Here is a 25,530-nt window from a genome sequence, read left to right on the forward strand (position 1 = left end):
TTAGTACTTTTTCACTTAACAAGAACACTTCCCATTTAAAATTTGACTTTCCAATCTTTAGGAATATGCAACATCTTTCAAAGAAATACATATCTTATTTCTGTACATGATTATTTATAAGCAGGTATAAAATAATCCATCCTCATTTTCAGGTTACCTACTTAATCCCTTAGCTCAAATTATTTGAAAGAGTTCGGGCTTTTACCCAAAATATACATAAAAATATCTTTATAAAAACTGAGCAATGTATCTTCACCTAGAGAGCATTCAATACTCCAAGAGCTAACATATGTCTCAGAGATATATATCATCACCATATAAACAACACATTAGATTATTTTTCCATTCCTTCCTTCAAGTACAAAATTCTCCACATATTCTATGTCAGCAGTACATGGACTTGTAGTATGGAAGTATTATCTTTTTTTTTTTTTCTTCTCCAGTATATGAGAAGGCATATAAAGTGATCTCAGTTAGGAATAAATTATAACACTGTTGTTTTAAGATGAGTGGAACTAATTAACTGCTCACCTGCTTTGTAGCTGCAAGACAGAATGCCATAGGTAAAAGAGATGTTGCACTGAAATCTCAGCTTCTCAATTTTACAGACAAACCAAAGTACTGGAAATGTCATATATGTGTTGTAGGCAATTAATTTAGACTCCTGAAACAATGCAATCCAGCTGCCTTATATATAATGTCTTTACCAATTGTGAAAAATATCTCTTACTGCTGCTACAGAAGTAGACAAAAATCAAATACCATAAAATAATCAAAGCTGTTCCACCTAATTTGCACAAAATGAAGCTGAAACACATCTGGGGAACAAAAACTATTTTCAGCAAATTAATCATCAAAAAACCAAGGTCCTTTGACAGTGAAATACAGGCTTCCACCATGACATATGCAGAGTACTGCTTTGAATCCATGCCTAATTGAGTGAAAACCTGGCACATTGTTCTGGCCGTACTGATCATATATCCAGACAGTTGCTGAACTCCATAGCAGATTGGAAGATTTACAGGAATTCATGTACACTTAAAATAGCTTTGCTCCACTGAATTGACAAGTGAATAATAAAAGGAGAATATTTTTCCTTACATCACTTACTTTGACAACGCATGTGATTTACTTTTACATTCCAGTCAGTTTCAATATGCAGCAAAACTTTGGTGCTTCGATATTGCCATTAGAATGCAGAGCTGGGAGCTTGGAAGTTACAGATTCTGACTACTTGACTGGACACATGGGGCTGATATGGGGAAGCACTGATGGCTTTTGGAATCTGGTAGGTGGCTCAGGCTTCTGGTGCTGGAGGAGAGAGTCAAATCTGCTCTTCACTCTTGACTTCAGAACAAGTACTGCGTGGAAGTCTTGCTAGCAAAACAAGGCATTGTACATCATCATGAAGCTGAGATGCCCTCTGCAGCGTGGTCCTAGTGATGAACAGCCAAAGTCACCCCAGGATCATTCCCATATCTGTTACTGGACATGCAGGCCCAGGTTCAAGAAGGCCTTTAAGCCCCCTCTGATATCCCGCAAGAGCAAGTCCAAGCCAGTGAAGCACAGTGACAGTGCACAAAAATTACCTCTCTTCCTGCATTAAACAATAACTTACACTTAGGGATTTCTGCTTTCTTAGTGACATGATAAAAATCTAGAAGACATGTATGGAATAGCAAGATAACATTTCGGCTGGAATTCTCTTCTAAAATTCATCTTGATAGTCTCTCTCATTAACTGCTACCTGATACAGGATCTTCCTGTGTTAAAACCCATTCTGCTTTAGGCACTAAGCTTTTCAAACAGACACCACATTTTTAATAACCTCCAGAAATCCAAGTATGCCAAAAACTTGGGATCCAATTTTGCCTTACATTCAGGAGCACCATAAATACATGGAATTCCCCACAGGCCTGACTATCGCATGAAGTCACCACAGCATGCAGTGAATGCATCCAAACTAAAAAGCTGAACAGGGCAGCACTTGATCCATACCTTTTTGGCAGCACAGTAGGATGCATGCATGCTCTATTAAAAATACTGCTCAAGTAATGCTCAACACTGCACTGTCCCTCTTGAGAATAAGTGAAGTCAATTTTCAGGCATACCAAGAGCATTCATCACCCTGCAGGACTAAGCTCATAATGAATCCAGAAAAAAAGTGCCAGAAACTTTAGGGTCATACATGTTTTTAAGAACTGTTAAGTCAGCATGTGTAACTATGTGCAGAACATTGGCTACAAATTGCAGGTGAAACATTAGTTACAAATTCAACAGATGACTTCACTGGTGTCAGGATTTAATCCTAATTCTTACAGATATATTATGTGGGCAGGGTTTTACTGAACCACAGAATTTTTATTATTGATGCAGTTTATATTTTGGAAATATGAGCTGTCAATCCTAATGCACAGGACTACTATTTTTGTCTAAAGCAGTAAGAGAATTCAACAGTTTAGAAAAACTGCTTTTTTTGCTAAAAGGAATAGGGATTAATCAGGTAGAACTGCAATGTTATTAGTAACTATAATATTAATGAGGTTATTTTTAATTTTCATTAGATAAGCTGCATAAATTTTATTCATTCGTCTACAAATACAATATTAATGCAATTGAACAATTAAAAATGATAGTTTTGATCAAAGAAAACCCATTCTATGTTAACTGATGTTACCATCAATGTCCTTGATATCTAATCTTTGCAGAGTTAAAAATCCAAGTAAATAAACTGACAATTTCACAATATCTAATTATAGCTAATATAACTCAATGCTGTCTTGAAACAGCTGAAAAGACACAGACCTATCTGGAATTTCCAAAGTAACTTTTAAAAGTATTTAAACCACAAGTTTTAACCTCACAGATAAAGCCATCACCTAAAGCAAGAGTTAAAATTACAGAGTTTGTTGGAATAAATGCCAACATGACAATAATCACTTATACTATCTTTACTAACATCACATAATTAACTCAACATGAAAGTTTAAAATCTTCTTATTGGAATCATAACCAAAATTGCTTTTTTCCGTGAAAATTAATGTGCATTTACTTTCCTGCTAACAGTCATATAGAGCTTTGCCTAGTGAAGTTGGGCAAATCAATGCTAGCTGATGCTCTGATTTTTAGTGAGATCAAGCTTTTCCCTTTTTTTTTGTTGACAAAGGTGAAATCAAACCTTATTGAAGCAGTTACATTTTTATTAAATGGAACTCTTCTGGGACCTGAGAAACAGGATGAAAAGCAGACATACTGAGAAGGTCCACAGAGCTGACTACCTGTTGTCTTATCTCTTAGCAGAACTACTAGAAGAAACTCAAAATTCGGAAGATACTGCCTTACATAATTCTCATTACTTTTAAAACTTCTTGTTTTGCTAAGAATATATAGAGCTTTTCAAAATTATTATTTCACAAAAACCAACTCTTTCTTCATAAATGACCCTAACACATTCAATGTGTCACTCATTAACACAAGCTTTTAATTTAATTTTTGTTCTGCTTAAACACTGCTACAGGGATTCACAATTCGTAAAACCAAGGAAAGTACACTCTTATTGTCTATGGTTTCCAGGTTTAACATTGATCAGAATCACTCTATGGGCTTTTGATGAGCAGCTTCTCACACTGCTACCTGGTCTGACAGCAATAATTGAACACAAAGTCCAGATCACAGACTTGACCTGAGCTCTGAAATTATGCCATACGTAACAGTTTCCTTACCCTCTATGGCCATCATGCCACAGAGTGATGCCAGTGCAGAAGACAAAGGAACAGCACCCAACCCAGGAGAATCGTCACTGATTTGTTTTGACTTTGTGGTCTTTCTGCCTGATTAGAAGCCTTTGCAATGACCATTTAATTAAGGAACCTTTTCTATCAGCAACAGGATGTTGGTATTGCAGAGCTGCCATTCCAGGCACGAGATCCAGTTTTATTTTAGAGGTATTTTACTTCCTGAAGAACTTCATGTTTGTCTTCACCCGGCCCTGAATTCTCATAAGTTTGCCTGCCCTTGAAGCACAGTGGTATAAGGAACAGAATTCAATCGATGCAGTTTAGATGCAATTACACAAACACATAGTCTTCTATGATCTTTAAGTTTCCTTTTGCTTTACTCCACACATTCACAAGCTAGCAAATGCAACAGATTTTCTCTATGCAGCTCCATCCTACTCCTGATCTCACAGCAAGTGAAAACAAGAAACAACATTTCACTCAAAGAAGAGCTGTCAAGCCCCCTCCACCCCCACTCTTTCTCAATAAATACATTTCCGTCTAGGCTTGAGTTTAGTCATTTCCTCCTCCTCGTTACAAATTATGTTTAGGAAATCAGGAACCTCAATTTTTATGTGCATAAATTACACATTTGTCACTGTATTTTTACTGTACCCCAAAAGCCTAAAAACATTTCACTTTTTTTGCAAGATACTGATAAAAACAAGAATGCCATCCCTCGCGTCTCAGCACATCTGAGTTTCTTTAACAGAAATGCCATGCATGTTTCTGAATACTGTCATGAGGCCCATGGCAATAAAGTTCAACATACTCAGGCTGTAATCTTCTCCCAAGGAAATGGTTGGGATGCCAAGATGCCTTTTGACTTTTATTTCACAGCAGGGCTTCATTCACAGTGACTCTGTCCAAACCTTAAACTACACCAGCTGTGATACAAGGTCCTGCACAGCAATTTGTAAAAAGTTTTGACAAACAACACTCAAATGATAGAATACACTGCAATTCATGACAAAAAAGTGATCAATATCCATTAACTGCTCAGTTGGAGGGGGTGATTAATTCCTAATATATCTATGAACTGCAGTGTACTCCTAGAGCCCTGGTAGACCAAAGCACTTCTGCAGCCACTGCAAAACATTAACACAGGAAACTCTGTAAACTGCTGTACAGTCAGCCTGTTTAATTAAGGAACAACAGAGAAATGCTTAAGACATTGGAAGAACTATTAAAATAGATGCCATATTACAGTATAGTCCAGTTACATATTAGCAAATCAGTTCACAAGTACACAGGACACATCCTTACTCACAGCAGCATCTCCTCTCCTAAATTATAAGCAAAGTCATAAACTTTCAAATATGTACAAATACATTCATCTTGCTTAACTTAATTTTACTGTTCTTCTCTGAGTTTCATGTGATTTTCCAGTTTCACATACTTTTAACAAAAATGCACCACATCATCAGTGCACATTCTATACAACTTTTACAACTTAACAGGAACGAACTCCTAAAAAAAAATCAGATTTATATGGGTAAAAAATTAGGATTTCACTTTAGAAGAATAACATTTGGATAGAAGTGGAATTTTACATCCATCTTCTGTCATGTAATGAGTTGACACTCAGTTCAAATCAGTTACCAAAAAATTTTGGGTCTAGTTCACTATGGAGAAACTGAGCAGTGTCTGATGAAATGTAACTTGGAAGTAGGGCTCACTGAAAATTTTCCACTGAATAGCACGTGATAGCAAAATAATTTTTTATTTATGCTAAAACTCCTCAATGACATCATCTTAGGAAAGAGAACTTCTAATTCCCAAAGTTTTCCCCTTGGGAGAATCAGTCTCTTACCAACTGATTTTCTGGGGAACCAGAAATAAAACCTTTGACAACAACTCAAAGAAGGCAAGGAACAGGTTGGGGGGAGCTACAGGCTGGACTGCAGGGAACAAGTCTTCATACAGAGCATTTTCAGACACAGGAAGAACACAAAAGTGATTTAGAACACAAAGCACCAGCTGACCAAGGAAACTGGATCATCTTCTTCAATGAAATAATGAGCTCTGTATCTGAGGAAAGAGCAGCCTGTCTTTTGCAGGCTCCTTCGGCACCCTTGTGGGCAAGCTGGGAGATGAAGTCTGGATGAAAGAGTGGAAAGCTGATTGCAGTGTTAGACTCAAGGCTTAGCAGGCAGGTGGCTCTGAATCATGTTTTTGGGGTCTGATACTGAGGTGAATGTTTTCACTGACAACCTGGAAAATGGAATGCAATGCATCTTCATCTCATTTCTGACTGACATCAAATTTGGGAGAGTGGTAAATACACTGGAGGGCAGGGCTGCTGCCAACTGGCATCACAGCCTGGCAGACACAGACTGAAAGAGCCTCCTGAACCTCGCAAAGACAAAGTTCTGCACAAGGGACAGGGTAACTCCACGTGGAAACATAAACTGCATATGAACAGCACCAAGAGCCATGGGCTGTGCTATACATGTCAAACCATGTCAAAAATCCTAAAACATTACTCTCACAAAGAGTTATAGCAGGGGCAAAAGAACAAAACAATTAGAAAGTTTATGGATCTGAACCAAGAGACTGAAACTATCAGGAGAGTGCACAACTGAAAGAATCCCAAAAAACCTAAATAAATACATACAGAAAAAACAGTGTGCTCAACCAGCACAGACAGAAATTATTGGCAAGAAAGCTGAAGTCAATTTTATATATCTATATCTACCCTATGTCCAACGCATCCATAGGGTCTGGCAGGTGCTCCTGGGAACCCAAGCCCATGTTTGCATGGCTGTAGCCCTGCCTCTGGCAGATTTATTTTCCACAAGCTGCCGAAAGTGGGGTCTCTTTCAATATGTATTTGACATCTTGCTACAGGACAGCTTTTTTAAGCCAACCTTGATAGTATTGAAAAGCTTTGCTACAGTTTTGGCAGGGGCACCGGATAGTCTGTGTACAGCTGCACCAAAGGACAGCATGAACAATGACCAGCTGCTCCTGGAAGAAGTTTTCTTGGATCAGCTTTGTTGGTGCAGCTCCATTTCTGGATCCATGAAACAAGTGTCAGCTGCTGGAAGAGGATATTTCTGGGATGACCTGCAATGGCTGCAGAATTTCAAGGATGACAAGGGGCGTTTTGCGGGCTTTTCTGAGGTAATTCTGATTATAAGGTTGTGAATCTTGCATTCATCCAGCAAGGGCTTTTACATGCTCAGATGACGCGCTGCATTAGTTGTGCTGGTGAACTTGACAGGACCTAAAATCCCTTGCTGCCAACCCTGCTTCCAGACCTCTCTGTTCCTTAATAGACTGGAATGTAAATCTCCTGTTACGTTTCAAAGAGCAGTTGCACTTTTAACAGCATTAATGGAAGCTGTTGTAGAAGTTGCTTAACCCAAAAATCAACCTTGTAACAACAACCAGAATTAGGCACACTGCACATAATGAAAAAACCATGTTACTAGAGCCATTATCAGAAATACCCCACTTTTCAGGAGAAAAAAAATTCCAGTGATAAAGTCATTTAAAGGATAAACAGTTCATAGAAAAGAATACTTCAAGCAAATCTGGGCAACTGAAAGACATATGTTGTGCACGATTAAGTAGCATGATTTAGAGCAGTGTCCACCTTGATTAACACATCAAATCTGTGTGATCAAGGAAGAATGTTGCTACAAATCCTGAAAAGCCCAAGAGATTCAGAGATTTCAAGCCTACTTGATTTAGTAAAGTGCTCCCTCCGAGATAACATCTGTCAACAAAATATATATTCTAATACAAATATTTAAACTATGAAAAAACAAAACATAGAAAATAGAATATTTTTATTTAACTTCATGTTAGGTATTTTAGACAGATTGTACTTTTCAGTGCATGGACAGCAACCACCTCTTTCACAGATACAGACTTTATTTGAAATCTTACATTTTTTGGCTGGTCAATAATAAAAGTATGATAAATGCACGGGAGAGGTAGGAACAGTTTCTTATGAAACATTTATTAAAAATAAATGTCTTGATTATTAATAAAATGTTTGCTTTTCTAAGAATCCAAGTGAAAACAAGCACAAAGCATTTTTTGTAAGAGATAAAGACAATGGAAGAAACAGTAAACCAATTTTGAACTGGTAATTGTAGAACTACCCTCAGAATTCTTCACTCTTAAAGTTTGCTGAATTGATACTTCTCTCTGGGATTTTCAAATGGCTTCAGGAAGTAAGAAGGTTAGAATTCCATGAAGCAACTGTAACTTTGGTTGTAAAAGTAAAAAAGTAACCTCCCAAAACATACTAGTTGGTCATCTAGCTGAAGAGGCATGTTTGGATGTCCTTGAAAAAAATCCCTGTTCTCTGTAAAAACAGTTTGGCAGGGCAACCACAACCAGAGGAAAAAAGACATCCTTGAGCTCGCTGTGTGGACCAAAGAAGCAGAAGTGTACTAGCACTGTCTTCCAGCAAAATTCTTTCTTTGATACAAACTCTAGGAAATCTTGGTATGATCCCTTTCTATCCCATAGCCTTCCAAATCACTGCTAGTAGCAGCATCCAGCTAACTAGCCACAGAGAAAGCCTCCTTTGCCAGCTTTTGGATCACCAGTTCATCCATTTTAAAACCCTGACAAATCTTCTCCTAGGCTATCTGATCTTCCTTCCAGAAGGTTTTGTTCCAAACACCTGTCTGTTTTGTTCTTATCTTACTGACATTTTAAGAAAAAATGCAGAAAGGATAGTTCTGCTATGTAATCACAGGAAATGGCAATGAGAAGTTTAATAAAACTTCTGTACCTTGGGGTACAGCAAAATACTAGTGAAGTTCTAAGTCCCAGCTATAGTCATACTGCTTGAAATTCTTTCCTCACAATTCATGTTTGGAGCTTTCAGAAGGATGAGCCAGATTGCAATGGCTGGATGAAAAAGAACGGGCCATGAAAACAAAAACTTCAACAGAAGTTGAAGCATCAGCAATGGCTTTGGCATCCTAACACCAGCATGACTCCAATTCCAGAGAACACACCAGCAAATCACCAAATGAGTGCAGAACACAATTCTGAAGATCAACAGCTAATTTCTGGACAGCATGGCATTATTTAGTGTACATACTGAATGAAACACACTGTATCAGCAAGAACTATCAGCCATGTACAATAAAGGGGATGACTCAAATGGTAAGTATTTCTTATTTGTGTCTCTTCGTAAGAAGAAGTATGAGTAGATATTCTGATGCATTTCACCATCTTCTCATTCCTTTTTTCTTATCTGCAGTTCTAAGTAGCAAAGAAATCCTCAAGCTTTCAGGAAGACCTTCACTATCAGAGTTGACGTGAATCCCACAGTATCCATTACCTTCTCTTTCAAAACCATGCTAGTGCTGATGGCCACATTTTGTCCAAGTTCCTTATGCTGCTAAAATTCTGGATCTTGTTCTTTGCTGTTTTACAAGGACATTTTGGTTCAGTCCTGTGAGACATCCTTCCAGATGCTGCTAGTCAACAACTTACTAAAAATTTCAAATACTCTTACTTACCATCCTTCTCCTCCAAGATTCAAAAATCTTCTCCTATGCACAGAAACTAAAAGAATGAAGATCTGGGTTTTCTAAATTAATACACAGGGTGAGAGCTGGGTGCACAAGCATGATGCTACCGTGCCATCTGCGGGAGCCCACTTGTGGAACGAGACGTGACTGTGCTGATGCAGTCAAAATTCACCACTGCTTTAACAATAACACAGAGGTGCTACATACCTGGTTTTGATGAAAATCTCTAGAAAATACCTTATCATTAAATTGGTTGGAATAATTAACCATGGTTTGCTGGACTGATTTTGAAATAATCAGTTCTGATGCCTGTTGTTTTCATATGCAGGTTGTATCTTGAATTTGAAATTAGAATATTACAACCAGAATATTATAATGCAGACAAGGAAAAATATGAAGTTTCTACAGAAGAAGTGCTGAAAATCATGGCACCCTCATAATCCAAGTTGATTTTAAGTGTATTATTATTACCACCATTAGAGTAAGATGTAGAAAGATATTTCATTCCATACACCTGGAAGGGCTAGAGAATATTACATGCCAATTGTATGGAAGTTCGGTCTAACAAAGGATATGTATTCTCCAAAGGGATGTTTAATCAATTAACATTCCAAGTAAAGGTTTTATAAGGTGTTCATCTGACTAGAGGACTTAATCAAAATAAGTTGCTTTTGTCCTCAACAGTCAAATAATCTACATAGAAAATTGAATCACTTAGTTAATTTACAAGCATTGTGGGACTTTAGACTGTTAAAGATGCATTTCCAGTTCCAATTCCTAACTCTCAAGTGGAATTTTGGACTTAAGAGTTCAAGAACTGGAGGAGAGGTGGGAAAAGATGGTTGTGGGATTTGTTTGTTTTATCTATGGACATTAGGTAAAGTAATTTTTAAACACTTTGTTGGACCACTAGATACCAAAGCTCACCCCCTTGAGTGCATACAGGGAAGGAATTACTAAAAATAAAAGCATGTTTACATGGCATTTTCCATGCATTCTAACAGCCAATGAATTTAAGTCCTAATTCTGGGCTGTAATATTGAAAAATAATGTCAACAGCTGCAAGAATTTTTTACAACATATGTAGATTGTCAAATGTTCTTTTGTTTACACCTTTAAGTTATTAAAAAAAGTTCTTAAGTTCCTGTTCCATAATGGCACACACTTTTAATGTAACAGTAGAGGTAGGTCTTTTACTGTGAAGCAATCTATCCTTATGCTTTTTTCCTTAAAAATCATTCTAAAATGTCACACAGTTCACTATTGTTTGTTTGTCATATTAGTGCATTTGTCAAAGTTTACACAAAATACTGACAAAACCCAGAACTGGCCTGTGTTTTATGGTATTTATCTCAGCATCACACTTCAGTTTTTGAATGCAAGCTGCCAAGATCTCAATTGTTTAAACCAAAGGTTATGCAAACATGACAGCAACCAAATTATTAGAAGACTTTGGATATTCCATCTTCTCTCTGCTTTAGAAATGACCATATGCAAAAAATAATGAGGCTCTTACAGCCACTCATTAGTAATCTTTATGCAAATTCCTGTAAAATCAAACACTTAGAAGCTTCATAAAAGTCCTTATGGAAACAACAAACCAGCTGTCTATATGTCATGTGTCTCCTGGTGGTCAAGCCAGCACACCTTGCTCTGCCTGGGCCTATCACTTGAAGGGTGAAGTGCTGGAGAAGGAAGATCAGAGACCACATTACAGAGGCACTCCTTTTCCTAAAAATACACATGTGCATGTGTGGCCACAGCAGTACAGTCACTGCAGGGTACAGCAAATCAGTATCATGCAGTATTCTGTCACTTACTGTACATGTAACATGGCACTCAGAGCAGATGAAGTCCATGTACACATACCCAACAGTGTTATACACGTATCTAGAGGGAACTATGGACCTGTACTGTAATACACTTTACAAACATACATAATAGCTAAGATAAAACCAAAATTCCATGTGTCACTTCCTTAGTTTTATAGATATAAAACCTGTAAAAAGAGAAGTCATCGATTTCACATAGCTTATTATATTAGCAAAATGCCTATTCTTTCCAACATGAAAGACTTTTTGGTTTGGTTTGTTTTTTACTACCTTTCAACAGTCCACCTCCTTCCCAGCCAGGCTGAACAGCAGTATAACACAATTCCCAATCCAGACTCGTTTTATTTACAGCAGTGAGCAGCATACAAACACGTCTGCTTTTCATCATGACGACCAAAAATATTCAGAACAGAGTTATTAGGAACACTTGGCAACCACAAGGCCACAATTAACAGTAATGAACACTTCAGAGCAGGCAGAGCTTACCATGTCAACACTCCAAGGAGCTACATGGTTTCAGTGAGATACCTGCATGTGAGCAAACACAGCAGAGCACATCCTGCACCACCAGCAAATGTGAGAGGATTGAACAAAAGGCCAGCAACAAGGAGACATCCATGAAGAGTAAAGCCTGAGTAAAGCCTACTCCAGCTGCCCAACAGCTCAGAGACCCATCTGGGATGGGTGGGTTTGTACCACCCTCCCCATCCATGCCAGAGAACTGCTCAGGGAAACTTCCCTTTGAGCCCCAAAGCTCCTCCTCCAGCCAGAGGAGCTTTTGGGGCCACTGCTCACATGTAGTTCTGCTTATTCTTGTATTAAAACCAACACCCCGCTACCATTTGATATTTGTATAAAATATTAAGCAAAGACCCTTAAAACAAGGCTGAACCTGCTCTGGTAACTGCACAGAACTGTAACTAAGGCATAAACAATATCCCCACACCCTGCGGTCTACAAATCAAGTTGTATCTCTAGCGAGTTATACCAAGAGAAAGTAGGATGCTAGCACATTTTTATTCCAGCAGTTTTGATCCCTTTTCATGGTAGCAGCAAGAGACCTGGAGCAAACCAGGGGATCCTCTGCAACCAGAGCCCTCCAGATGCATGGTGGAAACACACATTCATTCACACTCTGAACAGGCTGCTCTGACCAGAGCAGGACCTGGGGATTATTTTGACTTCTGCTTCCTACTGGGTTTATATTTAAGAGCATATATGTCTCTCTGTAGCAGACATGCATCTCTGGATCACCCCTGTGCTCATGCATGCACATGCACATGTTATACATCGAGGGGAGGAGGAAGTATGTGAACACCACATGTTTTGGTGAGAAGCCAAGAGGGAAGGGAGCGAATTTGAAGGCAGATGCAGGAATGGACAGCACACCATGGGACTCTCATTTCTGCTAATCCCTCTCTTTTCCTTTCCTTAAGTAACTGTCTTGTGCAATAGTTATGTGGGGTAGGTCCATGCAGAAGTCAAGATTAACAAAAGTAGGGTCTCGGAAGTCTGCAGGACAACAGCAATTTAGGAATTTCCCTGCCACATTCCTGAACCTCATTCCTGAACAGCACTGCTGGCACAGCCCCAGTGTGAAAAGCAGACATGGTTTTCCATTGCCTGGTCATCAAAAACCCATCCTTGCTAAAACCACAGAGGCAGTTTAGCACAGCTGGACACAACTCCCCTGGGGCATGGATACACATGCAGAACCAGCCAGACACCTCGCTGGGGACACCACTGTGCACACTCATGTCCCCAAGGATGCAACAAGGAATTACCTGGACATTGTCACCTACACAGGGAGAGTCCTGGCCCAAAGAATGGTTACTGCCATGCCAAAGGGGTCACCTCCCCTGACACCTGCAGTGTAGGCAATGCTGACTGGCCTCCCAGCAGGGGTAGGCAGTGCTGTGACAGCAGCACACACACACCTACTCCATGATACAGATACACACAGGCAGCCCTGCAAAGAAAGAAACTCTGTTTTCTGGGTTTCACAAAGAGATACCCTTGACTGGAATTTTCCAGGACTCTGTGGCTATCCTCTGACATGGGATGAGTATAATGAACAGTATGCTCCTCAGAGCAAAGAAAGGAAAAATGAAAACTGATCAACAATACAATCTTTTACAGTGTATTTCCTTTCTTATTCTGGAGAAAGTATGCGAGTACTATCAGTTCAATATCAGTGCCACGATATTCTGGTACTGTGCAATCTCTTGGGAAAAAGACATTATCAGAAAGATTCAGGAATAGCAACTTCTTTTATTAGGTCCAGAATATTATAGGTGGACCCCTAAAAAGTCAGCAGGATGATAAAGCTGTTATTTCTACTTTTTCGGGAATCATGTATCAAAGAAATCAGATGACGTGATCTAAAAAACCCCTACCAAAATCATATTCAGCACAATACAGAATTAAATATGGAAGCTTGAAGCCAAAGCCTTAAACACTGGAATCTCCTTTTTTTTTTCCACTTAAACAATACCATGACTACAACTAACATGATGAGAAAGATCAAATCAAACTGGTAATAACTGATGAATTAATAGAATTAAGTGTGGCTCTGTTAAACTCCCAAGATTTCTCTTCATATCAGATTTTCTATGTTTTAAAATATCTTTTAATATTTTCAAATAGGGCTGTTTTTCAAACATGAATTCTGATATTCTGCTTCCAGGAATGCAAGTCAAACTGAGTAATAAAAGATAGGTCATGAAATAAAAGTCCAAAAGGAGAGAAATCTACTGTAACCCTCCAAAAGAAAGATGTTTAGCAACATAGTTTTCAACATAAAATATGAGAAATGCTAGTTCATGTAACCTTCATATTGCCAAGAATTTGAATCATATGACACACACTCCGAGCTGGTTTTCTCTCAGGAATAATAAAATCTTTCTTGTTATTGGACAGTATTTGCAAACCTCTGAATTCTGAAAACTCACGGATAGGTTTTTAAACTTCATCTTATTATAACATTATAACAGATTACAACACAAAAGTTATTGGCTTAAGAAAAATAAATTTAATATTATTTATAGAATGCCACTGTCTTTAATTTTGCTTATCAAAGTTTCTTTCACGACAGACTGCATAGTAAGCGCTATGAAGAGGCCCTTATTACACCAAAGCAATACAGAAGAATCCCAAGCAACGTTCTAGAGGCAAAATAAATCAATATTATCTTCCATCTGCTTTTGGCCAACGTTGGAGAATAGATCATGGCCCAGATGTGGCTTTGTTGTAACCTAATACAGGTCACATTTTTAATTTTGTCTTGGTTGCTACTAAGATTTCCTACAGTTGTGTTTCATACTGTATACTACAAGTACACTTTTAGAATATCCAATCCAATCTATTTGAAAATAAAGATAAACATCTGGTTATTGCCACTTTGAAAAGCCACAGTGATCTATCAGAAACTACCTAAAGCTCTGAAACAATTACTAATTAGTCTACTATTATTCTCTTAGTTATAGTGGTACTACATGTGTCTATTCACACAGATGTGACATTGGAGCAGGTCCTAAACCCAGTATCAACGCCTGTGGAACTCTCAAATTAAATGACATCACAGGAAGACCTCAATCCTTTCCTGCAGCTAAAGACCAGAATTTTGGGAGTATTTACGTATTTATCAGTTTTATGCACATTTTTCCCATCTAACCACATCTAGCTTAAGAATCCAGATGTCTGGGGCAGATGTATTTTCCAATTTGACTCACATTTGCCAAACAAAAGCATTAATATGCAGTTAGGCAATATTACTGACCAACATCCTACAAATGCAGTGTTGTACCGCAACATCCTGGAGCTCTTCCTTTGAGATGAAAAGTTTTATCTGTTCCAGCTACCCAAGGAAGGTGTCCCACAGTCCTGCATTATCTGAAGAGAATCTTTTCCCAGAAATAATTGTTTTAAGGAAGATTCATTGCTACTGTTAAATATTTTATGCAAATTGTTTCTAGTATCTTTTTAATATGAAAATTGTTTCAGATTATCAAATACCATCCCCCCCCCAGTGTCTTCAGGCCTCTTCTTGCTTTTTACTACCACTTTATCAAATTAGGTGCTACTTCATTTCAAAATACACTGTTCACTTGCTGCTGCCAGAAGAAAGTCAGAGAGACAACTGAAATTCTGGATAAATCATGATTGCAATAAATGAATGGAGAAGTATGCAAATTGAGCCATGATTTCTAAAGAAGTGCTAAAAATACAGTGTGTTGCTGAAAACGTAGTTACATAGAAGTGTTTCCCTGCTAAAAAAAAAGGCTCTTCAGTTGCAAAAAAAAATTAGGTATTTTTTCTCTGAGATGTCAGCAAATGTCATTATAGAAAATTAAAACAGGAAGTAAAACGTTTGAAATAGCAATTTATGTGTAACTGCAAATTTTTTTGAGGTAACCACAGCAGAGAAAAGCAAGTATAAATGAAAGTGTGTCTAGAACTATAATTTCACACTTTTATCTGTTTGGTATCTGTTTGAATGAACTGAATTGTCAATCAATATATCAAGCTTTCACAACACTGCAGATGTTTTTAACAGTAATTAAGTCATATACAGAACAGAACATAATGCTCCTGCTCCTCTATCAAAGGCATTAATCACTACTGTAAGACAGGCTGATTTAAATGTTTGCCACAGTACATGATTTATCAGGGAAAAAGTCTTACCCAGGGCATGACAATAAAGTTTTCAGCAAGTGGTCAGTGACAACTCCGAGCAGAGATAAAAGCAAGTAACTGGGGATTTAACTGCCCTCATCAGAAGATATCTGCTTTAATGAATGACCAGTACAATCTCCATGTAATTTTGATCTTCCTTACTACTAAAATCCATCAGAAATACTTCTCCCATTTCCATTTCAGCAGCAGTAATTGTCAATACTTCTCAAACACAGGAAAGCATGTTTTTAACATTTCAGTACTTACTTGCTGCACATTACCTTACTTTAACTGTATTTGTAAGGCCTCCTACAGTCTACCACAGCTGCCAAATAAGACAGATTAGTATGAGACTCTAACACACTATTCCACAGATCATAGGCCTGTTAAAATTGGCAGGTTCTGCCTGTTACCAGTTGAAAGAAGAACAGTTTGAAAGAATGCCTCTCTTGGACTGAGAGAACTCAAGCGACAACCACCAGAGATGTGGCAAGCCCAAGTTTTGCCATCTCTACAGAAATGTGTAAAATACCACCCTCACTTCCTCCCCATTGCAAAATGGCTCGATCAGATACTTGGGGAAATACAGCCTATGTCATTGTTCACTAAAATAAAATAGCAATTCACTTGAAACAATAGTAAGAATATTCTATTCCTCTTCCTTAATCTCTTCTCAAGTCCTGTGGTAGCAGAAAGATACGAGACCAGCAATAATACACATGGTGGGATTACAAGCATTTTGTTAACATACTGCTCTTCATGCACAAAATGAATATAGAGAAGCTCTGAAAAAGGATCTGACCTTTACTTTCATGGACTGCAGTAAAACGAGAGAATAGATTCTATTAAATGAAAAAACCTGACACTAAACAATCAGAAAAATCTTAACTAGCAATGGAGGGCTCTGCATCAGACTAGCAGAGTGCAGTCTTCCTGATTTTCTAACGCACAGCACTTCATAGCAAGACAAAGAATTCAGTCCAAAAGACACTTCGCAGAAATGGCCATCCTGCATCTCTTGAAATTCTTAGATTTTTGTGTCTTTTAACAGACACTGCTTAAATTACTTGGTCTTACGACCTGCAGCCAAGAGAATTCACGTGTCTACAGCAAAATGCTGACTTGCTGAGTTTGCAACAATTCACCATATCAGTTTGCAACAACTTGTTTCATCAACAGCAGAGGTTTAGTGGCTGGAGAGCATCAGATTTCCCACCTGGAGGAGTAGGTGAGACTGGTGTGTCCCAGGGCAAACCATGGGACTGGAGCTTGCTGCACACACGTCCCCATTCAGCCCAGTGTGTCCAGCAGGAAGCCAGGGCTCTGCCCACCCTGTCACCTCTGCCAGGGCATTCCCTTCCCTTCCTCTCAGCTGTTGCATCACCCTCTCTGTGCCTCCAGACACAGCAGGATTTCAGTTTGCATCTTGCAGAAGCCACTGGGAACATGCAGTAACATTAACAGAAAAATCTGGTGGTATTCTACAATTCCAGTTTCTACAATTTTCTACAAAAAAGTTCCTGCAATTCCAGTAGTTCAGTGAGTACTGCAACCTAACTCTCCCCAAAAACCCCATCAATAATTAATGCTGTATTTCCCTAAAGCTTGACTACATCTCCAGTTAAGACCACATTTCTTAAATTAGGTTTTTGTGTCTTTTAACAGACACTGCTTAAATTACTTGGTCTGTGACCTGCAGCTAACAGAATTCATGTGTCTACAGCAAAATGCTGCCTCACTGAGTCCCCCTGCAGCAAGGGCAAACTTAAGTAAGTTCTTGATAATGTGCTTTTTTCTTGAATTGATATGGGGAAGCTCCGAAATGTCAAAATTTACACATTGTTTCAAATAACACACTTGAGCAAAGTGCACAGACAAATTGTAAATCATGTTTTTATCTCAATAAATAACTTCATCTGTCATAAAAGTAGATGTTAAAAATACTTGTTTCTAACTCACTGCCCAGTGTCAGGAGTTCAGATATTTTCATGCTGACCAAGCTTATTCCTAAGAAATGAAAACTTTCATTGCATATTTTCAAAGATATGAAAATATTCTTGGGGGAGACAGGAAGGGGAAGGCATAGAAACTGTGCCTCCTTATTTGATCTCTTTCCCCTGCCTGATTTGAGTTATATTTGCTAATTTGATTAAGAAAACAAAAGCCTATTTTAATTTCAGTAACTCTTCAGACACATTGATTTCCTTGAACTTAAGGTCCTTCTTGGCCTTCAAATCAGCAGGATGGAAAAAAATTTTTTCTTCCAGGGCAAAATTGGTTTTTATTATTTTATTAAAAGGTGGTATCAGTATTTCTTTCCTCAGAAAGTCAAATTTCATTCTCTTCTGATATCTGCTTTCTACTAAGATACAAAAGTAAAGGGGATTTGTATTTTGTTCCTATTGTCTAAAAACATCTGGATACTTTTTTAACCCAGAAATGGTAAAAAAAGTAGAAGCCAAATCTGTGACACATCTAGATAATCCTGCTTTCTGGTTTGAAAGAAAATTTCTAACTCTGGAATACCCAGCAGGTGCAATATTCCATTAGTCATGATTTTGGACAGAGAAATAGAGTTTCATAGACAAATTCAATTTTTCTTCCAACTCTAAGGCTAAATTTAGGGCTTGGAAAAGGTGAAGACCTGTGCCAAAAAGCAGATTCTACGTGCTGTGTAATTTTAGCCAGTCAACTTCAGTTCTCATCTGCTGACTGCAGGTAATTTGCTCCTAAGACCACTGCTCAGACAAAGATGAACTTCTTTCACAACAGTAGAAAAATATCTTACTGTGAACAGTCAAGAAATGCAACACAACAAAACTTGCATTTGATGGTGACCTGAGGTAGCATTTGCTCAGTCAGTGTTAATTTATTTCCACACTTCAGTGAAAGCTGCATTTAGCACCCACCTTTTAAAAAATGTGGATCAACAAACTGCTGCAAAACAATTTAGGTGGTTTTTAGGTTAGAGAAGAGTGGGACTAAAATCAAATCCAAAATTTGATACAATAACTCAGACAGGGTGAACAAAAGAGAAACCAAATGTGATCACATTACAAATGAAGAAAAAATACTACTACACTCTCAGACAGCAGACTGAAAACATGTAAGTCTATAAAATATTTCAGATGATGCATTGAGAACAAGTGAAGGTAAAACAGACCAATTATTGAAATGAAAGTCAAAAGAAGTCACCCACATATTTTGCTTTCATATGTAGCTGCCACCATATGTTGGTGCTTATTCAGCATATGATAATTTGTCAGTAGAATTAACTTTGGAGATGAACTGCAAACGCTTGCAGTGAGTCTCTGACAAACTAAAATGTCACTGTGACAAGCAGAACTGCTACCATGAGCTACAGAAGCAGAAAACATGCTTTCTTCTTAAACTATGTGATGACAAAGACGACAAACTTTGTTCTTTTCAACTGAACAGTGGGTGATAGAACTTTTAGGAATGCTGGGTTGAAAATTACTTGGAAAGGCCAAGACCCACTCATTAAAAAAAGTACTTCAAGCCATTAAGTTATATCATTTCAATACTTACCAAAACTAAATTGTATCTAAATTATTAATAATGGGAACAGTTTTCTTTCTGCTTGTCAGGAAGAACTGTACACACCTGAGTGTTTTGTCCTTTATTCTTTCAACAACCAAATATCTTAAATCCACCATCAAGTAGTATCCGCTACATCACTGCAGGACATGGTCCAGTAATTTAATTATTTTGCTTGCCCACAGCCCTCTAAGCAATTTTGCTTATCCTAATAACAAGAGAAAGACAATCAAGGCCAAAGCCTTGACACACTGTACCTGCAAAGCACAGTTCATCATTCTCACAATGTAGTCAAACTGCTGATGGTCCAGGATTGCTCGGTTTTCTTTAACGTGCTGGCCTAGCTCCTGGGTCAGGCAGTGCCGAGCTGCCTTGCCTTTCAGGGCTCTCAGAGCTGCAGGCAGGGTCTGCAGAGAAGAACATCTCACTTTATGCAAATGAAATTAAATGGCACTACTCATACTGAACAGCATTCATTCATTTTCTATTAAGAAACTGCAAATGACAGTAAAGAACAACTTTGAAAATTGCCCATTAGCTTGAATATCAAACTTTCACAAAATGGTTGATTTAGCCTGAGTTACCAAGTACTAAATTTCCCCCCTTTTTCTTTTCCAAATGCATTAAACAGCATTTCTCACCTGTATCTGTAAATAGAAACCATTTAATATGGACAGGCATTGAATGGATGTGAAATCACAAATGGATTACTGTAGATGAAATCAAGTGCTCTGTTCTGTACAGCCAGGCCAGGACTGGAGCTTGCCTATCGAGGCTGACCAGCACGTTTTCTGATAAGCAATGAATGGCAAATGGGTTTAGAGGTGTCATACCTCTCATAGCAACGAGGCCACTGGACTGTCATGCAGTTTATCCCAAACCAGTGCCAACAGAATATTTATATCAAAGTTTTAAAGATGCAGCAAATGCTACAACAGTATTTATCAGCTGTGGCCCTTTAGACTGGAGGTAACACGTAAGTAAAGAAGAGGCAGCCTATTGGCTAAGGACAAATTTACCATATATAGGGACAAAAAACCCACTGAACTTTCCCAAGTGCCTGGAAATTGAAAGAGGTTAAAAACTACTGTGATCTGCTTGGATCAAAACTCTTAAAGAGTTATAGACTTTATTAGGACTTTTCCCATGTGCATTTTGACACTATAACTCAAGCAAAGCTCATTTTCTATCTTGATCTGCACAGGCTCAGAGATATACAGGTGATACTTCCCAGAGAAATCAAAACATTTCTTAAAATAATTTTACAGTCATTTTCATATGTAGGATTAGATTTGATTGTAAGTTTGAGTGATTGTTCTAGAATCAGTAACTGAAAACTCTATGAACAGAATCTACAAAACCCGGCAACTTCTTAATGGAGAGAAAATAAGAATGTCGAGGACGACAACTCACTAGCACATTTCAGTGAAGACAGACATGCCAAATATTTATATTCATCTCTGAGTTCTATCAAATTACTGATTTTTAAAACCAGTAGTTGACTGTACTGAAAATTTCCAAAGAGCATTGGCTGTTAAACACTGAAGCATATATGTATGCCTTTTGTTTGCATTCCTTCTAATTAATGCTGCTAGACCAAAATGCACCCACCACCTCTTTTTAAAAAAAATTATGTGGACAATACTACTTATAACAGTAATAAATTTTGCAAAAAGGGTTTTCAACTCACCCGTGTAGTATTAGAAACAGGTTTTCAAATCCATTAGCCTCATATTACACACAATATTGCACTTAGATGATTATTTTTATTGCTTACTTCATTCATTTAAGTGGCCAAAATAATCCTTAGCATTTGAAACAAGACTTCAAAATGTACTTTGTGATTAGGCCAGTCTCCATTTGCTCATTAACAGAACAGAGAGTTATTTGGGAGAATTAAAATTTCATTTTATTACCTTTTCAGTCTCCAAAAATTTGTTTTCAAAAATGAACGAGATGCAGTTTCTAACAACTTCCAGCCTTTGAGCACTGTTGAAAACTGTGCTTCCTTTTTCCATTATGGAAACTATGAAAAGAAAGAAAAAGAAGAATATACATGTGTGAAATTACTTCTGCAAGAACCACAAAGAATACCACAAACTTCTTTAAAAAAATAATCACTGTGTCCTCCCTTTTATTCTGTTAAGCAAATACCCTTAGTAGGCAGATGGGATCACAAGATCCTAAATCTTTGGTTTTCCTATACCACCTGAAGAGGAGAGTGCTCTGAATTTTAACAGGACTAGTTGATTCTCTTAACTATTTGTTCTGTTTGTCTCATACAGGCACAAAGAGATTATAACCTCTAACATACTGGTGAAATACCTAAATAAACACAAATTAATAATAAATATGTGTGTGTGTGTGTTCTGCAGTGAGCTACACAGCCTTGCATATTTTGTAGCAGTAGACAACAATTTTTAGATGGCCATGACAAGAATTCTGCAACACGGAATAAAACCTGACAAACCTTTTATCTAGATTCCAAATTGCTGAGATCTTATTTTCTTAATGCACTGTTTTGCTCTTATTTTTCAAGAAAATTCAGAATGTAAGAACTAACATTCTCCTTTTCTCTGTAATATCAAATAAATAGTATCTAAATGCAGAACATGCCTTTCTAGTAGATAATGAGCTACTTGTATCCAAGGATTCTGAGATACAGTTCAGCAGAGAGTGTAAGTGTGAAAGCTGTTCCTCAGGAAAAAAACAGCAAACCCCCTGTTTGACACAGAAATTGACTTATTAAACTTCTTAAAAAACCCCTTCTCTTGCAAATAGCCTTTTGAAGAAAGATAACAGAACACAACCACACCGCCTTTAAATTTTTTAAGTACCAGATTCAATGATACAGTCAACAGCAAAGGCAGGTGAAGAGAGTGCACCCTCTTCTTACATAAACCCAAAGAGAAACAGGCCTAGGCAGGGCCTCAAGAGGCCATCTAGTTCACCCTGCTGTCCCTAGACAGGATCAACACTATTTATGTTATTTCTCATGTTTGTCTAATATGTTCCCAATGTTCTGTGATAACAGAGACTCTGCGGCTTCACAAGAACTCCACTCAACTGCCTCACAATTCTCATTTTACCATGTCTTGCTGACAAATAACTCTATTTCTGTGCTGCAATTAAACCCATTATTTCTTATCATTACAGATTATTCCCCTTCTTTTTCTAACTGTCTCTTGTATAATTGAAGCCCGCTATTATGTGTGCCCTCAGTCTCCTATTTTTCAGTCTAAACAACTCCCCATCTTTCCTTGTAGGTCACATTCTCTGGACCACTGGTCATTCCTGTTGCTTTCTTATGGACTCCCTCCAACAGAACCAAAAATGGAGACAGTCTTTCAGTGTCTAAAAATGGACACAAACACTCCAGCTGAGGTCTTACTGAGCACAATGAAAAGATTTCTCCATGGGGTTCACTGACTGCGCTCCTGTTTATACATCCTACTAAGATGTTTGTCCTTTTTGCAGTAGCTTGATATAGTTGGGTCATGTTTGCCCTATGGTCATTAACGTTCCCAAATTAATTTCTGAAGAGCTGCTGCCTAGTCAGCCGATCATGCCTATGCAAGTGCAATCCCTTATTTGAAGAAAAGCAGCAGAGGAGAACAAAACTCAATGGAGTCTTGTGGTTAGATATCTAATTTTTAAAGATGGATTTGAATTCTGATCCCATCCTTCAAAAGTTTCACAAGCTCTGCCAACTTCATGTGCAAGTTTACTAACCATACTGGTTTATGCCATCATTCACATCAGTGAGTATGACTATAACTAATAGAACTTTGTGGCATTAAAATGAAAATTTGCAGGCCTACAATGTCCACATCTGCTCTTTATGTTTAAATATAGGTATATTTATTTTGAGACAGATGCCATCTTTGCCCTTTGCCTTTTTCCAGTAATTTACATGTCTCTCACTGGTATCAATGGAGAAACTCACATGGTTCAAAGCTTGGTTCAGCCAGTCCTACAAGTGTCCTATGGTGATATTTAACAGGCCTAGGTGAGTAGACAGTATCTAGTTTAATTGTTCAATGCAAAGTCTAATTCAGATCATATAGTTAGCAGTTATGCCCCTCACTCTCTGGATGTTTGACTTCTTAGTAAAGGCAGATAAAAAATAGCTTTTAAAGCTGCAAAGGCAAACACTGAAATCTATGCACCAGAGTTTGCTATGATCACTAAAAATACAGCATTAACATAAAATTGGGAGCAACACATTGCAGTCATGCTAATTATCCATGAGAACCAGGTGAGGCAGGGAACAAATGAACATACCCACAGGGGGACCCGCTGGAACCACGCACTTCTTGTCCCCCCGCGTGGCAGGAGGGGCACCCTGACTCCTGGCCAGCCCTTCCTGGAGGAGCTCCTGCACCCGGCCCTCGTTGATCCGGGGGAAAGGCAGGATGTGCACCCGCAAGTGGGAGCCCTCCGTGGGCCGTGGCACTTTCTGGAATGCTATGTGGGGATTGGGGTTCTCCTGCAGGTCAGAAGTAAAAGGTCAAACACAAAATGAATCACGCAGTGTTACCATCTGTCTCATCTAATTTTACTGATGTTTGGAGAATCTCCCCTATCGGAAAGATTCAGAAGTCACGTATCTAATGAAGATGACTAATAAAATGTTTCATGATCATATCACTCTTGGCTCATTATCTTTAACATTTCCAACTTTGTTAAAGGCTTTTATAAAATTATTTTTGTCGATGTGCAGAATTCAAAATGAGAGCAAAAGAAAATCACTGCTTAACTTAAGTTGATTTTATGCAGTTTAATGAATATTAAGAAATTGAATGTAAATTAATGTGACAGTCAAGCTCTTCATTAGAGAGACTATCTACCACCACGCACAGGATCACACCTCACATTTCCAGGGGTGTAGTAATCAAACAAAATGGGGTATTTTCATCGCTTCATTCATACCAGAGTTACCACTAGTCACATCTGAATTCACTGATGTTCAATTTTACTCTATGCTGTTACTCATTACTGGCTACACACCACTGCCAAAGAGTGTTATCCATCAATGAGGTTTCTCTTGTAAATGCACAGTAAGTTTGGAAGAAAACTTGTAAACAGGAGCTTAAAACTGTTGTTTACAGGAGCAAAAGACAACAAGGAGATCAAATGCATCAACTTGAGAAACAGCAGTCAAAACAGAGCAGCTCCTTAGCCACATGCATTCTCTGCAAAGGAAAATTTAATGGAAACAGCCAAAAACCCAGGGGGGGGTATGAGAGCAACAGATACCAGGGGAAGCAAGGGAGAGAAAGGGAACACAGTCTCAGGAGGGGGTAACAGAGGACAGAGGGCAGAAAATGCTAGAAAAGGAGAATAACTTCCACAATTCATTTCAATGAGAGGAGAGATTCAGAGGAAATACACAGGAAAAGTTACTTGAATCTTGGACATCACAAATGAATGTCAGATGTACATGCTATTAGGCTAATTAAAGGTCTAATGTCTTGGATTTTCCACTTGTACCAAGGCTCATGCCAACATTAGCTCTCCTCAACAGATCTTGTCTCTCCCTTGTATCTAAGCTACAATATTACGACTATTAAAACTGTGAAACAAGATGTCAAAATACATCATGCAGTCAGTTTAAAATCAGACAGCTCTAGGCACAACTTAAAGAAGCAGTGTTACTCATCACCTATATTTAGTCAAAGACAGGTGCATGCACAACTACTAGAAGTCTGACTTCTCAATGCACAAAGTCATTGACTTAGTGATTATCAGTGTGTGCCCCAGTGAAGCCACTGACTTGGTGGTAGTGAAGGAGCAGGTCAGTCACAATGGTATAAATAAATCTCATCATCAGAAAAGACACACAGAACCCAAAAGACACCCCCAAACACCTCAGAACTTAGCAGTATTTGGAGTTCTTGTGGGGTTTTTTACAGAACTGTAGTTGTAAACCACAGTTTTGGGGCAGTGGGGCAAAGAAAAGAAAGGGTGACAAAGGTGTCAGCTGATGGTGTAACAGATAATGAATGCTCTGTGGAGTCTGAATAACCACACAAGTGTAAGGGGGAGGGAGATCAGCCTATGCCAAAAAAGCCCACAAACCCCAAAACAAACAAAAAACCCCAAACCCACAAACAAAAAAACTCACACCACAACCAGCTAAAGATACGGTAAGAGATTTTATAAAAGCACTATGTAAAATAA

General features: G+C 38.2%; 1 protein-coding gene across 6 annotated transcripts in view; it reads right to left on the reverse strand.

Moving 5' to 3' along the window:
• SBF2 (SET binding factor 2) overlaps positions 1-25,530 on the reverse strand; it is a 234,630-nt gene that overhangs the window by 66,987 nt on the left and 142,113 nt on the right. For all 6 annotated transcript variants that reach the window (XM_032112338.1, XM_032112341.1, XM_032112339.1 and 3 more), the window contains exons 14-16: positions 23,632-23,836; positions 21,264-21,373; positions 19,605-19,754 (exon numbers count right to left, since the gene is read on the reverse strand). In XM_032112338.1, coding sequence (XP_031968229.1) covers positions 19,605-19,754; positions 21,264-21,373; positions 23,632-23,836 — 465 coding nt within the window. The remainder of the gene's footprint in view (positions 1-19,604; positions 19,755-21,263; positions 21,374-23,631; positions 23,837-25,530) is intronic.

The sequence above is a fragment of the Corvus moneduloides genome, chromosome 6 (assembly GCF_009650955.1).
Source record: "Corvus moneduloides isolate bCorMon1 chromosome 6, bCorMon1.pri, whole genome shotgun sequence".
Lineage (NCBI taxonomy): Eukaryota > Metazoa > Chordata > Aves > Passeriformes > Corvidae > Corvus > Corvus moneduloides.